This window comes from Neophocaena asiaeorientalis, unplaced genomic scaffold, assembly GCF_003031525.2.
Source record: "Neophocaena asiaeorientalis asiaeorientalis breed wild unplaced genomic scaffold, Neophocaena_asiaeorientalis_V1.1 scaffold165, whole genome shotgun sequence".
NCBI lineage: Eukaryota > Metazoa > Chordata > Mammalia > Artiodactyla > Phocoenidae > Neophocaena > Neophocaena asiaeorientalis.
Genome location: NW_020173918.1, coordinates 1,227,931 through 1,246,587, shown reverse-complemented (window position 1 = coordinate 1,246,587; position 18,657 = coordinate 1,227,931). Strand labels below are relative to the sequence as shown.

General features: G+C 37.4%; 1 protein-coding gene across 2 annotated transcripts; it reads right to left on the bottom strand.

The window, feature by feature from the left end:
• Window positions 1–616: 616 nt before the first annotated feature.
• Window positions 617–12,138, bottom strand: GMNN (geminin DNA replication inhibitor). 2 transcript variants are annotated; one of them, XM_024752029.1, is made up of 7 exons: window positions 12,009–12,138; window positions 9,790–9,847; window positions 6,769–6,846; window positions 5,888–6,035; window positions 3,460–3,542; window positions 3,043–3,153; window positions 617–1,825 (listed from the first exon to the last, which is right to left on the bottom strand). In XM_024752029.1, the coding sequence occupies exons 2-7, from the start codon at window positions 9,838–9,840 to the stop codon at window positions 1,664–1,666; spliced, it is 633 nt and encodes a 210-aa protein (XP_024607797.1). In that variant the 5' UTR covers window positions 9,841–9,847; window positions 12,009–12,138; the 3' UTR covers window positions 617–1,663. The 2 variants fall into 2 exon arrangements, with proteins under 2 accessions (XP_024607797.1, XP_024607798.1); XM_024752030.1 differs by having other exon boundaries at window positions 12,044–12,124.
• Between the last annotated feature and the right edge of the window lie 6,519 nt (window positions 12,139–18,657).

Genomic DNA, 18,657 nt, shown 5'->3' with positions numbered 1-18,657 from the left:
TAATGAGTAGTAAGTTCTTTATAGATAGAAATCCTTTGTTGGGTATATTTTGCAAATATTTTCTCCCAGTCTGTGGCTTGTCTTTCCATTCTCTTAAAAGTCTTTCAAAAAGAAGTTTTTGATTTTTATTTATGCAGTCTGATTTATGGTATAATTCGTGATTTTTGTGTGCTTTTTGAGAAACCTTTACCAAATCCAAGGTCACTAAAATTTTCTCCAATATTTTCTTCTAGAAGATTAATAATTTTGGCTCTGACATTAAATTTTAAAACCCTCTTCAATTCCTTCCTCTTTTGCTCCCTGCCACCAAATCCTGGCAATCCATTTTTGACATTTTCCAGAAATACTTTTTATTTGCCAAGTCATCCTATTCTACTTAGCTCTCCTCTTTCTTTGGGCTAATGGCCCAAATCTAAAACATAAACAGCTGTACTATTACAGTAACCACTGACCTCACATGGCTCTTTAAATATAAATTAAAATTTAAAAAATTAAAATGTTAGTTCCTCATTCATACTAGCCACATTTTGTGCTCAAAAGCCATACACGGATACCTGGTTATTATACTGGACAACTCAGTTCCAGCATCCCAGAAAACTTTATTGGACAGCGTTGCTACAGATTAATAATATTTATTTAAGCATTTAGATCAGGCACTCTAGTAAAGGTTTTAATTCTCACAAAAACAGAGGTGGACTTAATATCAGAGATAAGAAAATTAAAGTTCTATAAGAATAACTTGCCTAAAGTAATCCTTTAAAGCTTGACATTGCTCTTTATTGCCAATTTATACAAAGCTTCTTGTATGCTTTCCACAGATCTTAATCCCAATGCTGTATACTTTGCAAACAATTTCCCTTTATTTTGTCCTTTTCTTCCTTCAGAACAGTACATATGAGAAATCCTGAATTTCACCCTACTCTTACTTCGTATTCCTTCAGTAGACATACTTTGTCTACACCAGTATGTGAAATGTGCAGATAGAAAGTTTCAGAACCCTTAGCTATTCATGCATCTCTTCATCTGCTCCCCACTTTGCTTCTCTCGAGGACTACCAACACCACCCCAACATTTTAAGCTTCCAAGAAGGGTATGATCATACCAGCCTTTACTTGGCTACTCAGATTCACCTGGGGAGCCTTTGACCCCAGATGCTCACACTCCTACTGGGTTAGATTACCTGGGCATGGGGTCTAGAAATCAACATTCCCTCCAGTGAGCTTGAGGTGCAACCAGGTTTACGAGGTAAAACCTCAGCTATCTATCTCAGTATAAAAAGGGAGAATTCATTTTCCCCTTGTTTCCTCCAAGCTAGTTAGCAGATTAGAAAGGAAACAAAACAAAAGCACAGACATAGACAAAGTTTCTACCCAGACTCCTTATACTTCATTCTTCAAGATATACACAAAGCTCAACAGAATGAAGTTTATTTATCATATACACAAGTCATGTCTGACAACTGAGAAAATGCTATTTACACAAAACAACACCGTAGATTAAAAATACATAGTATTTGTGTTTTAATACAATAATAGGGCCCCAGGATACAAACGAGGAAGTCTGAGTCCAAGTTTTCATTATAAAGTTATTTGCTCTGCTACAAAGAACTACAGTGGAGGTGAACGTTGGCAGTATATTTCTCATGAGTCACTATTACTGAATTTCACACACACGGTTTTGCATCTGTAGAGGAAGAGACAACTTCTTCAGCACATGTACCAATTTCTGAGTCTTCTCCTTCAGAATCCTCACCAGTTTCCTCTTCAGAATCAAATTCCTGACTATCCGGTGATTCAGAGTTATCCAGAGGTTCTTGATTCAGTCTCTTGTAAAGAATAAACCAATAATTTATTGTAAAAACTTCACAATCCAAGCCCATTATCAGTATGCTGATATAACTGACCCTCAATGTTATAATGAGGGTTCATTTCATAATGTCTCTATATTAAATTCACTTACATGCAGTCAAGTGTTTGTTAGATCAAAGTGCTAACCGTATTAGATCATATTTCTGCGAAGTCACAGTGTTTAAAAAGTTGCTTATTTTTTTTTTAAGTACTCACATGCTTTCAGAATACAATTTAAATCAGTACTTCTCCAACTATCTACAGTAAAGGGCCAGGTTTCCTGATTTCCCATCTGCTTTGGACCAATACTTCCATGGCAGTTAAGAGAGCTACTACAGTACTTCCAAATGAAAACTTCAGACGTGAGTTCTGTCATGGCACTAAAATGTACGGCAGAAATTCAGTACAAGAGAAGTTTTGATATGAAAAATGTCCTCCCCAACAGCAAGATAATTTTTTGCAGACATGAATAAGTTTAAGACCTATTTTTTAAGACTGGTAAAGTAACAGTCATCAGGCTAATTCTTATAAACACAGTAGCTACTTCCAAATTAAAAAAAAAAAGTCAGATAAGACGACCGAAGTTATTTCGTACACCAATTACCAGTTTTATAAATGACAGTAATATCTCATTGGCATTATATTTAAATTAAAAACTGTGTAGAGATATATATATATATATATATATATCTGATTCACTTTGCTGTACACCTGAAACTAACGCAACGCTCTAAATCAACTATACTCCAATAAAAATTTTTTTTAAAAAACGACCTGTCTGAAAATGACAACTGTGAAATATAATTTTCCATATGTTTTTCAGATGTAAGTATTCCTTTCTATATCGTTACAAGAAAATAGGTGTTCTTTTGCTTCATAATAATAGCATCTAACAATTATTGAGCTCTCACTATGTACAGGCAATTCTCTCAATTTTCTACCTATTCTCTACTTGTTATTCTCATAGCAAGCCTATAAAGGTAGGCACTATTACTCCCATTTTATAAATGAGGAAAATGGAGCCCTGACAGGATAAATAACCTGCTTGACTCAAACTTAATGGTGCTAGGTAGGGGGCTAGGACTCAAACCCGGGAAATCTCTTTCTAGAGCCCAAACACTTTCTGATCACACTACTGCCTCAACTTTATAGAAAAAGAGATGCCTCTGAATCAGGTGAATGTTAAAATACCTACCTCTATTATCTCTGCCATATACTGTACATGTTCTGCTACTTCTGCCAATTCCTTATTCTCCTTCTTCAGGCGGGCAATTTCATTGTCCTTTTGTTCAATTTCTTTATGAAGCTATGTGACATCAATCAAAAAGTTCAGTTTTTCATAGATTTGCTACGCTATAAACCAAATTATATGCCTCCAAGTATATAGCTGACACACATTTAGCACAAAGTTCCTAACAAAGGTGCTGTCTTTGGCTCTCAACACAATAGGCTTCTTTTTGTATAATAGTTCTGGTAACAGAGTTGCCTACTTAAATTTTTATTAAGACAACATTAAAGCTAGTTTATATTGCTCTAATAAAATATCCTGGGCAGCAGAAAGAAAATAATCCTGGAATGTTTAAAAATTCCACAAATTATATTCAGTACATACTTTCTCATTTTCCTTAAGTGCTTCATAGAGAGCCTTCCTCCGTTTTTCCGCCACTTCTTTCCAATATTGAGAGGATGGATTTTCTAAAATAAATTGTTTTACATGTAACTTTGAAAATCATTACTGTTGTATACTGCTGTAAAAGCCCAATAACTAAAAAGAAAAAACCAATAACTTTTTTGTCTATTTTTTAAAAGTTTACAATATCCTTCAGTACTGAGTAATACCCATTTTTTTAAAGATTAATGTTAGAAAGCCAAGTCAGTTTTTTTCTCTTATTTTTCCCAACATTTTGAAGATTTCAATCCCTTCAAAGGAATTGAAACACAAGTACAATACACATATAACTTTAACCTAGATTGTTAAAGGTGTTTGCAACATTTGCTTTGTGTGTTCATATTTTTTAATTTAACATTCACATTTGTGAAAAGTCCAGATCAGTTATTTTTACACTGTCCTTAAATTTGGATTTGTCCATTTCCATGATGAAATTCAAGCTACACAAGTTGGCAGGAACACTGTGTAAGAATGTTGTATCCTTCTCAGTGTATCACCAAAGAAGCACATACTAACTGGTCACAATACTGGAGATGTTAAATTTGGTCGCTTGATTAAGATGATTTCTCCCTTGTAAAGATACTTTTTTCCTTTAGTAACAAATAAATGATCTATGGAGTAAAATTTTTGAGTCTGTGGTATTAATATCCAGTTCCCTAACAACCTTTCACCCAATTTTCCTCCACTGATGTTTCTTGTTCCTTCTACATTTAGTAGTTGGCATTATTCTGTAAAAGAACTTTCCCTACCCCAATTCAAAAGAAAATTACCAGTATGGATTCATGTATTCTTTTTTAATTCAATGTATTATAATCCATTCTTGTCATTATTCATTTTGATGCTCAAATTTTCCCAAATTTAGCCAGGGGGGAATCCCTTCAAGCAGACTCCTTGTCCTTATAACCGGCACCCATCAGGTTTTGAGTACTTCCGTATTTTCTAACACAAGAGATTCCAAGCTCGCTCTGTAGTTTCCCTGCCCCAGTGCTGGAAGCAGCCATTTCTCCAGGGAGCTTTAGTGGAGAATAGTGTTTACAAACCAAGAACTCGATGTGATGGTGCTTCTTATTATTCGGGTGTCATTTGTTTCTGGGCTCTTTCATTGGCAGTTAGGAAAGGTTCTTTTTAAAAACTCATCAGTTTATACCAACACTCCCAATTCCAGTTCCACAACAGAGTTCTTCCTTTCCTTCCCCTTTATATACTGTATCTCCCTTAACCATACCATGGACCCAACAATATCAACATATTACTCATTTGCTCAATCCTAAAATATACACAAATTTTTACCCAAACTGCTACTACACCAATACCACTGCCAACAAAAATTAAATTCGAGATTTCTTTATAGTTCTTTTAATCCTCACAGTATAGCCCTCTGAGGGTCTACAGTCAGAGTTCTGTGTTCAAGTTGCATGGATTAATGTTTTTCATCTATGTGGTATGTTAGCAATATAATGTATAGTTGAGTTGTTTATTTCCATAATTAACTTCAGTGTTTTTTTTCCCACCAATCTTCATTAATTTTAGCCAAATCAGATATGAGTGTCACAAATCCTGTTGTTTATTCTACATTATTATTAGAGCTTCTTTATTTGTATGCAGTCAGCCTTTCTATTGGGTTGGCCAAAAAGTTCATTGGGGTTTTAACATCTTACAGAAAAACCTGAACGAACTTTTTGGCCAACCCAATAAATGAAATCCAATAAATGAAATCCCACTGTCTACTTATTTTTCCCCTCACTGTCCTCAGGGGACTCGAAATGAGCCCAAATGTCACTATAACCTTGAGTAAGACAATTAACTTCTCTAGGCTCAATCTTTTTCCTCAGTAATAATGACCCATGGTTAGGACAGAAGTGATCACCTTCCATAATACTTATAAAGCATCATTAACTTCCTCTTCTGATCCCCACTGCCATTAGAAACTAGTATGTATTATAACCACGTGCTTCTCATTCACCTTCACTCCCCTTATTATTCCTATTGTCCCCTTATTTCATTCTCCTGGTATCTTTTCTTCAAATTCATTATCTCTATACATTTTTCTTCTGAAAAGACTATTTCCAAGTCTTATAAGTCCAATATCAGAGCTGCCATATTAATCACTTCCCTTTTCTTTAATATTTCATACATATCTGGATTTACCAAACAGTAGGACCTGTCCAAATGTACACCATTTTATATATTTCCACGTTAAAAAATCTTAAATTATCAAAAACATAAAAGTAAAATATCTAATAAATTAAGAAGCTGTGGGAAGAGTTCATAACAGTACAACAAATAATATTTACCCTTATTTTGATTAAAAAATTTAAAATAAAAGCCATATACACACACACACACACACACACTTTTTTTTTTTCCATACCTGTAATCATAAGATCAAATGCTTCTTGGGTGACGCCTCCAAGATTTTTATTTTCATTGTGTTCTGGGTCAGTAACAACTCCAGAGCTGGAAGTCTTAGATATTAACTGGTCGTTCCAATGTTTCCGTTTGGACAAGCTTTTAACCAACTATAATGAAAATATATACATCAGTCATTTTGTTTAATGAACAAGAAAGCTGGGCAATTTAGTCTCTTATGAATTAAAACTAAAGCACTCAGATATGGGGATATATGTATAGCTGATTCACTTTGTTATAAAGCAGAAACTAACACACCATTGTAAAGCAGTTATACTCCAATAAAGATTTTTAAAAAACCGAAAGCACTCGTATCTCTATCTTTCTGATATCTTTGGCCCTTTTAAGAAATTACACAATTCAAAACTCTACCAAAATGTATAGTTATATTTTAGGAATTTTATTTACATCAACTATTTTGAATTAGACTTGAGCCTAAGGCTTAGCTGAATTTATTTTTATTATTTAAATGATTCAGTACCATGGAAAGGCACTAATTTCAAAAGTCTAGAAACCCTCATCCATGATTTCATCATTTACATACAGGGGTAAATGATTGAATCTAACATTTTATTCTTAAAAAAAAATCAAACATAATGCCTATAGGTTAACTCATAACTTATTACATTATCCCAGTTCTACTACAGGTATTCATACCACTTTTGAACTTCCTAAATGGAAAAATTAAAACAAAAACCACTTTTGTGGGGAATATACAATTGTTATCCTTAAATTATTTCCAAATTTCAATGATTTAGGTATTTCTGACGAAGGAACTCTTTGAAATGTTTTTAATGTAAAGGTAGCATCATCTGTACCCCATTCTAGCTCAATAATACACACCTCATTTTCTCTTCCGACTAGAGATCCAGCCGTAGAAGGCTGAATCATCTTCAGAGTTCTTCTTGGAACAGGACTGCTCTGAAAGTCAAGATAATGAATTATCTGGTTACTGAGTTCCTATATGGAGTGTTAACATCTCAGTGCTACTGTAATTTACAAAAGAAAAAAAAATGCTAAGGACACTAATGTTTGATCTGCTGTATACTTTTATAATGCTACATATGATTTGATCAACTAGCAAGCTTATTATTTCCCTAAAATTATAATAAAGTTTGAAGAAATTCTAAGAATAAATCACATTACCCAAATTTGACACAAACAAGTAGCTCTTCTTCCATTTCAATGGACATTCTTGCTATAGTCATGTAAGTCATTAATGTATAACATTAAGTTCTAGTACTCCAAACCATGTATGATGAAATTCCAATAAAACAGGAATATTTGTATTCCCTCTTAAAAAGATCTTCTACACAGAAACTAGAAATTTACCAAACATCATAACGTTTAATGCTACCCACAAAAGAGGTAAATTGGAGGAAAAGGTTAATTATTTACACTGCAAAATACTTTCCCCTAATCAAAAGGATTCATCTCAGGCTTCCTTTAAATTGCAAATAGTCCCTAACACATTTATATGAATCCACCGAAAGAATATCACTTTAAAGAATATTACACATGTAAGAAGACCCGCTTCCCCCCTTCAACCTTTACCTGACTGCAGAAACAGTTTTGCTTCAAGCCCATTCATCAGCAGAGAAAATGTCAGTGCTTGAGGCATACAAACACTCTAAAATGCACAAGCTATTGTTTTTGAAAAAAAAATGGTTTCCTTGTAATATGTAAATACCTTCCTGTATATTTCCTGATCTAAAAGGTCTCTCTATTTTTGCAAAAAATCATTAGTTATACTGCCACCACGGGATAGCAAACAATGGTGAACACTCAAACAAGGTCAGCAAGAACATGACACCGAAGCAGCGTGAGAAAGTTACTGATTCCACACTGTGCTTCACAGGACTAGAGTTCACCTTTCCCACGGTAAAGTTTCTACTGCTGATTATTATCTCACCATTTAACTGAAGAACAAATGCTGGCTACTGTGGGAACAAATATTACACCAACATTTCAGATATAATTTAGATTACAGATTAGCCAACATTGTCCAGACAAATAGAAGAAAATACAACTTTGGAACCTTAATAATAGGAGGTGTTAATTTATTTAAATGCTTGCTACTCATAAAGGCCAAAGAAGCCAGCTAAATGACCACTTCCAAGATTTAACTTTCACAACTGTAAGCTTTATAGCATCCAGCCGTCCAAATGCAATATTGCTATTATCATTTTATTCATATAGATCATGTGTTAGAATAATAAGCTCTTTACAGCCAGAAAGGTTCTTATATATTGAGTCGTAATCTTTTTAGAAAACAATTTGAGATTCTATGAACCCCCTCAAAAAAAAACAAAAGAGCATACTCACACAGAATTTTGTGTATAATTGGCAAGGAATCCGTGAACTCCTAAAATGTACTCTTACAGACCTAGTTTCAGTCCAACTCCCTCATTTTACAGATGAGTAAACTGAGGCTGAGATGCTAAATAACTCACCCAACATCACAGTTTTGGAGGCAGAACCACAACCAAACAGAACCCAGATCCTTTTATATCCCAGATAGTTGTACTATAGATAGATAGTAAATATTAGACTTCTCTTTAACTGTTAGAATCTGCTGAAATTACATAAATTATTTGTCTGGGATTTGATTCAGTGGAGGAAAGGGGGAGTGAATGGAGATGGAGATGAAACAAGACTGGCCATATACTGATAACTGTTGAAAATGGGGGAAGTAAAATGAGATTATACTATTGACTCTTATTTTTGAATACTTAAAAATTTTCATAATAAAAAGTTTAAAAACACACACATACAAAGCACAGTGGGAAGATGCCATCACCCTTTATGAAAGCTGATGGAATAAAATTCACAAATTATCGATGCAAATTATTCACGAAAAATAATGTAAGGAAGATACTAAGGCAAGGTAAACAAAGCAGCCTATCAAAAAGCACCTGCTCTCACTTACAAAAAGGCTTTTATTTATACCATTGAATTTAAATCTGGAAACTGGTACACTTTCTTAACAATGTAGTCTCATTCCCAGGAATCCTGAGAATACATATAGTCTAAGTTGTGTGGCAGGACCCCCTAGCTAAGTTGAGAATTCATTTAGAACCTGAAGAGCGAAGCCAGTCAAAATTACAAACTCAAAATTAAGCTCTGTCTTTATTGTTATAAGAATAAACATTTGGAACATGATTTCCAGTGACAGTATAATACAGGGATTCAAAAAGTGTGGCAAAATGAGCAAGTCGGATGGTAATAAGCATATACCTTGGAAATATACGCAATATAATGCAAACTGTCTCTGTGGTCAAAGACACTAATCTGAAGATACACAAAAAGGATTTTAATAAAATCATTTCATGAAATGTAGTAAAAGTAGAAACAAAGCATTTCTTATATATAGAAAATCCTAAGGAATCTACTAAAAACTATTAGAATAAACAAGTTTAGCAAGGTTGCAAGATACAAGATCAAGGTACAAAAATCAATAGTACTTCTATACCGTAGCAATGAGCACCCCAAAAATTTAATTAAGGAAATGATTCCAGCTACAATAGCATTAAAAAGAATAAAATACTTAGGAAAAAATGTAACAAAAAAGTGAAAAACTCAAAAAACTTTGTTGAAACTTTTTTCTTTCAACAAAACATTGTTGAAAGAATGTAAAGAAGACCTAAATAAATGGAAAGACATCCCATGTATGTGGATCAGAAAACTTAATATTCAACCATAATTAATTTTTAAACAGTTCTCTATTGTTACTTGCCCTCAGACTAAAAACTGATTAATTCAACGTTCATAGAAATTATATTCAGGTTAAATTTGACTAAATTATGTCAAAAAACATCTAACTACAAGCTTTCTATAACAAATTAAAGTGACTGCATCACATACCTTTACATTCTCTTGGATTCCTTCTTGTTTCTGCTTCATACTGTGATTCATTGTACACCTGGTGAAGAACAGAAGACCAGTAATTCAAAAACAGAATATGGTCTGCATCAGAAAGTGAAACCTAGTTTTTTGTTGTTGTTGAAAGTACAATCATAAAAATAAAAATTAAAAAATCATAGCAATAAAAAATGATGGAACTATCTTTTCTCACTGTACCCAAACTCAGCCCTGTCAATGACAAGTGACTAAAGCTAATGACACTTAGTATCTCTATACACACACATACAATTAATTCTGGCTGGAAAAGTATTGTTACAAAAGGGAAAATCTGTATTCTAAACAAACTTACAAAACATGACAGTGTCCTGGATTAAATACAGGGCTGTCAAAGATCTGAAAAACGGACTTCCCTGGTAGCAGTGGTTAAGAATCCACCTGCCAATGCAGGGGACACAAGTTTGAGCCCTGGTCTGGGAAGATCCCACATGCCACGGAGCAACTAAGCCCATGTGCCACAACTACTGAGCCTGCGCTCTACAGCCCGCGAGCCACAACTACTGAGCCCACGTGCCGTAACTACTGAAGCCCATACGCCTAGGGCCCATACTCCGCAACAAGAGAAGCTACTATAATGAGAAGCACATGCACCACAGTGAAGAGTAGCCTCCGCTCCCCTCAACGAGAAAGCCCCCCCGCACAGCAACGAAGACCCAACACAGCCAAAAATAAATAATTTTTAAAAAAAGATCTGAAAAACAGTCACCAGGAAAAGCAAAACACAGATACTTGGGTGTGCCCAAGTCAAGAGCAGCATCCTAACTCTACTGTTTCAAAGGCAGATTTAAGCTATAATAAACTTGGCTCTGGTAACCAGCAATAACTTAATAGTGATTTAATATCCAATCAAATAAGATTATGCATTTACATTTGTAGGGAATGTGTAACCACCATCATGAACTGAGACACTGGTGGAAGCAAAGAAAAGGGAGCAAGAGACAAAGGGCTATGTAACGCTGTTAACCACACCACTGGGCCGGACTCACTCCAAACCCAACTTTGAACTCCCCAGCCATGTCTCTCCCTCAAACAGATCTCCTTGATTTCTGTGGCATGCCTTTCTTTACCCAGTGCAGTGGCTTTTAAACTTTGACTATGACCCATCCCATGTGAATACACTTTACACTGTGCCCTAGCACACACAAACGCAAACGAAAATGTTTAGGAAAGAAAATCGAATTGTGTGACGCACCCTATTTTCTATTCTAGTTAATATTAAGCAAATGCTGGTCGAGCTGAGCCAAGGCAATGATTTTCAAACTGCGGGTTGCAGCCTGGGATTCCAAAATCACTCAGTGGTTGTTTAGAAAAATGTAACTAAACAGACGAGAAAACGTCAGAGTGCAGGGCATATGAGAAATAAATACTGCTTAGCGAAGGTTCTAATTTAGTTGGAGGGTTGCATCCTAAATTGCGATGTAAAAAATGTTCTTTAGTACATGTCCAGATTTAAAAAGTTGAAAGCCACAGATCAAATCTAATCCTTCACTTGTTCATCACACTCCCGCCAGAAACCTCGCGTCCTTACTTTTTATTCTCTAGTTCTTTTAAACAACTAGATTGAAAACTCTGGCATAGGACTGGGTCCAAGGAAATCCTGATAAACTGGTGAAACCAGTGTCACCAAGTTCAATTTTTTTTTTTAAGGGGGACGCAGAATTCAGGGACCTTGTCCCATGAGCCCAGTTTGCAGACCCCCTTGGATCACCGCCAGTTAATTACTGGTCAAGAGGGTGGATGTTCCGCCTCATCCCGACAGCCAGGCACGCCCAGGCGGAGGCCCTCACACCAAGCAGCTGCACACAAACGGCCCCGCGACCCCGCCAGCTGGCCAACGGACAGAGACCCAGAAACCAAAACCTGGGCAGAAGATCCGGTGCCGCGCGCCAGGTCCCTCCAACCGCTGAGCGCGCCACAGGGACTGTGCCCGCCAGCCAATAGAGAGCGCGGACGGGACAGCGCGCCAAAACAGATCCAACCAATGGGGCAGCCCCGAGCCTCACCTCCCTCCCCGTCCCGGCTCCTGTGACCGTTCAACAGCCCCTTCACTTAGACCCCGGCAGCGGCCCGGCAGCTGTCACACGAGTACCCGACTTCCGGCCGGTGGGAGCCCAAAGCGGCTAGTTTAGCGGACCCACTCCGGTCACCTCTCTCACACTTACTGGATGGAAGCGGGCAATCCTTGTAGCGAACTCACGTAGTTGTGGCTCCGGCGCCTCGCGTGAGGTCCACAGGCAATACGCGTTCGTCCCCGCAGCCGCAGGAATGCTAGCGCGCGCGGCTGTAAAAGAGTGGAACTCCGCCCTTCGGCCCTAGACGGCCACGTGATCGCCTGACACGAGACGGAGGGCGGGCCCTTCCGAATCCGGCGAATCGCCTCTCGGCTCCGCCCGCTTCGGCTCTGCCCCTTCCTGCGCCTGCGTGGTGGGCGTAGTGTGTGTTTGGGCTGGAATATCATGGGGCTTCTCCTACCTAATTCTTTAGTGTCCTCGGATCCTGCCTTCTGACCAGTGCTTGGGACTTCCCTTCAGAGTAGAATCCTCTTTTTTTTTTTTGACTTTTACAAGCGGGGAAAAGACCTGCGCCCACTAGTTGTAAACACTGGGAGAACAAAATATTGTATATGTAGTACGGCTTATTTTTCTGTAGAACCCTCGTTCCGCGGACTCCTAATTGTATTAAGAGCTTTTATATTTTCGTTTTTTGTATTTTGACTACATTGTGGTGCGGTAGTAGTGCCGGAAGGCCTAATCCTGCGATGAATCCTGCTATTCACTGAGCACCTAGTACGTACTAAGTACTGTTCTGGGCGCCGGGAAAACAACTGCCATTGCAATCTGAAGGAGCAGGAAAGCCTTAATAATAATTACGTCTAGCTTTTTTTTTTTTTTCTTTCTTTAAGTCGTTTTACAAATTTCTCAACTTTCTTTGTGGGCGTAGTACATTTCGGTTTACTGGAGTCTTGTTAAATCTTCTGTTTACACCTACCATAGCTATTATAATACAAGTCTGTTTTCCCATTTCTTAACTTTTCATAGGATTATCATTCTCAGAAGGCAGGAAATATTTATCTACTAACTACGCACAGCACCGCCTTTAGGAAATGCTTTCTCAGCTGTATACGCTGCAGACACTGCGTGCCCACCTCCTGCCACCCGCCCCACCCGTATTTCTTTTTGACAGAGCTCAAAATCTAGCTTTCTTTGGGGTGAAATGTAACATTTAATATAAATTCTAGATAAAGGAAACAACCCACTGTTTTGAAAACTGTCAGTAGACGACTGAGTTTCCGAGTAAGAATTTTGATGACCTTGTAATTTGACTGTGTAATTTGACTTTGAAACACCAGCCAGTCAAAACTAAATCTGACTTCTAATTTCTTCATTCAGCCACATGATAAAAAGGCATCACTGATGAAAAGAGCCCAAATAGTAAGTATATATTTTAAAATATATAAAAAGTTATATTCAGGCAGTCTGTACTAAGTATTGTATAAAGCAAAGTACCTAATGTTATTTCTTAACAGAACTAAGAAGCTGGGAAAGAAAAATGTCTTCTGTATGAAAATGGTAACCAAAACAGAGGGGTAGAATTTAGAGGTTATCATAGGTGAAAATCTACAGGCAATAAAAGGATTGACTTTTTAAAACGTCTTATGAAGCACACCTCCCCAGATGTTATCTGTAGTTGTTAATAGTATTGGTTAATTTTGGAATGGTGTGGAGAGACATTAACTTTATACATTTTAGTGTTGTTTGACTTTTTTTAAGTTCAGCATACCAAAGGAGATGATGCCTCCCTTAGGAAAAATTGTGAAGCCCCCAGAGTCTGCAACAACCATGTCACCAGCTTAGGTAAGATCCCTTATGCTTTGCCTGCTCAATGATCAACTAGTTGATGTGACAAATTAATTCAGATATCTACCTATGCTATTCATTTGGGTGGCTGCCAGCCACATGATGGCTGTTGAGCACTTGAAATATGTCTAGCTTTCATTGAAATGTACTATAATGTACAATACACACCAAATTTCAAAGATTTAGTGTGAAAAGAAGGTAGAATGTAAAATGTTTCCATAATTTTTTGTATTGATTACATGTTGAAATAATACTTTGGATATATTGGGTTGAATACAAATATTGTTAAAATTAATTTCACTTTTAATTTTTTTAATATGGATACCAGAAAAAATTGTAATTACAGATGTGATTCACATTTGTGTCTCACATTTTATTTCCATGGCACCTGGCTGCTCTAAACTATCATAATGTACATTATCCCACTGAATCCTCTCAGTAGCCATGTAGGGCAAATGTTTTCTACTCCCTTTTTTATAAGAATGAGAGGCTAAGTCACAAGTCCAAGATCTCACACAGCTAGGCAGTGGTAGACTGAGACTTCAGATCTTCTGACTCAAAGTCCACATGTGGAAAGAGGGAGGTTCTAAAAATATTCCTCTCTCAAGAGACAAAGGTTCCTCAAACCCTCGAAGTACTGGGGAATGTCTCCAAAACATATGCTTTTTGTTTGTTTGTTTTTTGGCCGTGTTGCTTGTGACTCGTGGGATCTTAGTTCCCCCATCAGGGATATAATTCGAGTCCTGGGCAGTGAAAGTGCGGAGTCCTAATCACTGGACCTCCAGGGAATTCACTGTATCCTTTCCTATTGCTTTTGAAGAACAATTTATAAGGAAACAATTTTGCAGGTATCTGGAAAAAAGTTATAAGTAGTTAATCATTTAATCAGAATTTTTCTCTAGGCATCCAAATATAGTGTCTTATCTTTAGTAAGAAACGATGGGTATTGATAGGGTTAAGTTTATGCAGTGATATTAACTCATATATAATCCTTTAATTTATTGCAGTCTTCCACTATACAAGTTTTGAAAAATTATGGGTATTTTTATGTAATCTTTCTATTAGCCACTTGTAGCTTAGCACAGACTCCATTGCTGGGCATTGTAGGGCTGTGTCTTCTTATCTTGCCCAAGAGCATTTATCAGTTTGTGAAAGAGAAAGGAAGAAAGAAATACAATACTGTATGATAATAGAAAAATAAAGCTAAATCATTTAGCATGGTATAAAGAATAATGATAAAATGTTAATGAAAAGCAATAGAACCTTTTAAAATTTTGTTATTACTTATTAAGGCTAAACTAAATTCCCAGGGTTTTCAGCCAGAGTGCAGAAATTGCCTGACTTTTACATGATAATCTCTATCCTTCTGGAAAGAGCCAAGGGGAACAAATAATAATTTGTTACATTCTGATTCAGAAAGCTCATGTAAGATCATTTGTAGAGCATCCATTTTACCCAATTCCCCAGCTCTGAATTGTATTCAAATAGTTTAACTTAGGTTTTAGGTTACCTGTGACATGTGTAAGGTTAAAAAAAAAGAGAGAGAGTAGGAAAAAAATGTTAAAATTCAATGTATCAGAATTAAGGTTTTTATTGTTAAGATAACATTTTAATAATAGGTAATATGAGACACATAGTAATTTTAAAGATGACTAATCAGCTATAAAAGATAGTTAACAGGTGATTACAAAGCACCAAGGAAATGAAAAATAAAACACACAATGAGTGCAGTCCATGATGAACATAAACATTTTACTTAACCCATTTTTTTTTTTTTTTTTTTTTTGCGGTACACGGCCCTTTCACTGTTGTGGCCTCTCCCGTTGCGGAGCACAGGCTCTGGACGCGCAGGCTCAGCGCCCATGGCTCACGGGCCCAGCCACACCGCGACATGTGGGATCTTCCCGGACCGGGGCACGAACCTGTGTCCCCTGCATCGGCAGGCAGACTCTCAACCACTGCGCCACCAGGGAAGCCCCAATTGTTGAGTTTTTATGATGGCCTGTCAGTGTCCTTTTTTCAAAACAAGTGCATTCCAGGCAGAAATTTTCTTCTTAATCTCTCTTTCATTTGATGTATATTTATATTTTATTCCTTAAACCCAGACCATTTCTGAAAGGATTTGAACATGGAGAAATATTTCACAAAATCCATAGCAGTAATTTTACAAAAGTTAGTTGGTAAATTTGTATGATGAAAATGAATTGTTGGCTACATAAGGAAGGATGGGTGTATTAGGGTTCTCCAGAGAAACAGAACCAATAGGGTATATTTTTATATATATATAAGGAATTGGCTCACATGATTATGGAAGCTGGCAAGTCTAAAATCTGCAGATCCAATGTCTATTTTGAGTCCAAAGACCTGTAGCTGCTGTAGAACCAGGGACCAGTTCAAAGGCTCCCAGGCAGGAAAGTGTGCTCTTGAACGGGGAAGGGGAGGTAGTGAGGTTTTCATTTGATTGAGTGAGGCCCACCCACATTATGGAGGCCAATTTGCTTTACTCAGTTTACTGATTTAAATGTTTATCTCATTCAAAAACACCCTCACAACTTATATATACTACCAAATGTAAAATAGATAGCTAGTGGGAAGCAGCCACATAGCGCAGGGAGATCAACTCAGTGCTTTGTGACCACCTGGAGGGGTGGGATAGGGAGGGTGGGAGGGAGACTCAAGAGGGAGGAGATATGGGGATATATGTATATGTATAGCTGATTTACTTTGCTATAAAGCAGAAACTAACACACCACTGTAAAGCAATTATACTCCAATAAAGATGTTAAAAAAAAAAACCACTCTCACAGAAACACTCAGAATAATGCTTGTTCAAATATCTGGGTACCCTGTGGTGCAGTCAAGTTGACCCATAAAATTAGCCATCACAATGGGAAAGAAAGCCTTGCCTGGACCTTGACTGAGAATTTATTTGGATCCCCTGAGAATGGGAAGGCCTGGGAGTACACTACAGTCCATACTCGGCTGATGGGTTAATAGGAATGTCTTATATGAAGGAGAGAGCAAATTATGTCTTGTGTCTTATTAGTATAAAGGAACCAAAAATTGTTGAGCTTTATGTGTAGGTGAGTGAGTGCAGCTCTGTTTTCTAACAGCAGACCTTGGTTCCTTCTGAGAGCTATGAGGGAAGGATCTCTCTCCTTGGCTTATCGATGGCTATCTTCTCCCTGTGCCTTTTCCCATCATCTTCCTGCTATATGTGTCTATATCCAAATCTCCCCTTTTTGTAAGGACATCAGTCATATTGGATTAGGGTCAGCTATAGACTGAATGTTTGTGCCCCTCCAAGATTCATATGTTGGAACCTAATTCCCAATGTGATAGTGTTTGGAGGTGGGGCCTTTGGACAGTAATTAGATCTTGAAGGTGGAGCCCTCATAAATGGGATTAGTGCCCTTATAAAAGAGACCCCAGAGAGCTCCCTCACCCCTTCTACCATATAAGGAAACAGTGAGAACATGGCCATTTATGAACTGAAAAATAGGTCCTCACCAGACGGAATCTCCTGGCACCTTGATCTTGGACTTCCCAGAACCAAGAGAAATAAATGTTTATTGTATAGGCCACGCAGTCTCTGGTAATTTTTTTTGGCCACGCTGTGTGGCATGTGGGATCTTAGCTCCCCAGCCAGGGTTCGAACCCATGCCACCTGCATTGGAAGCACGGAGTCCTAACCACTGGACCACCAGGGAAGTCCCTCTGGTATTTTTATTATACCAGCCCACACTGATTAAGATAGGATCATCCTGATTTTCTCATTTTAACTTGATTACCTTTGTAAAGACCTTGTCTCCAAATAAAGTCACATTGTGAGGTACGGGGCAGTAGGACCTAAGCATAGGAATTTGGGGGGGGGTACACAATTCAACCCATAACAGAAAGCTTTTCAGCTTTCCCACTCTACCTTTCTCAGCTGCTTGCTCCTCACTTCAGAGTGGGAGTAGCCAGCATATACTCTAGAACAAATGCAAAGCAACTACTTAAGCCATTCTGCAATTTGTGTAATTTTTCCTTTTTATGGTCATTTCATTTCAACTTTATTGTATTTGAAGCAATGCTAAGCAGCTCCTGCATTTTAAAAGGGCTCTCAAGAGGAGAAAACCCCTTTTCTTTGAAAAATCTGTTTATCTTGTTCTCAATGAAAAGAAGTATTTCTAAGTAAGTTTTGATATATGAAGCCCAAATTTAACTTTTGACATTATACATCACCAATCTCAGGAAGGTCTGTCCTGTTATATTATGTTTTTGAACATATAAAATGTGTTCCAGTAACACATTTGTCAGAAGTAATACAGGAGACATAGAATTTTATTCACAGACATTAGGAAATATGAATGAAAATAATAGCATATATTTAAAAAAACAAGAAAAATCTTGAGGTAGGGAAAAGGCTTAAGACTGGCTGAAAGAAAAGTGGTCAGACTTGTGTTCCAAAAGGGCAGGAGACCTTCTGGGTAGATGGATTCCCAGTACAGGAAGAAGCCTGGTCAAGTAAGCTACATTGTACTTCCCTTCTCAGTAGCTCTTGGGACTAGGTTTCTGTCGGCCAGTAAGAGAACAATTGTTTTCTACTTTGAGGGGAAATTGTACCAGTTAGTAGAGGTTTCAGTTTAGTAAAATATCTCAGATTGCACACAACAGACATTAATTGGTTAACTTCAGGAAAGAAAGGGAAAGTTCATGGAATGGGAAGGGACGAAACCATGGGGACAACTCTGATCAACAGCAAGAGTGCTTAGATTGTGTCTCCAGGATCTTCCCATAGTGCAGTGCAGCTCCAATGACAGTCTGTGCCCCTATGGTCCACCCTTGAAATTCCTGGGAACGAGAATTTGACTGACTCTGCTTGGGTCAGGTGGTCCAATAAGCTCTGGCTTAGACATGTATATGGTGGGAGGTGGTGTGATGCATTGTCCCATAGACATGCCACTTCACC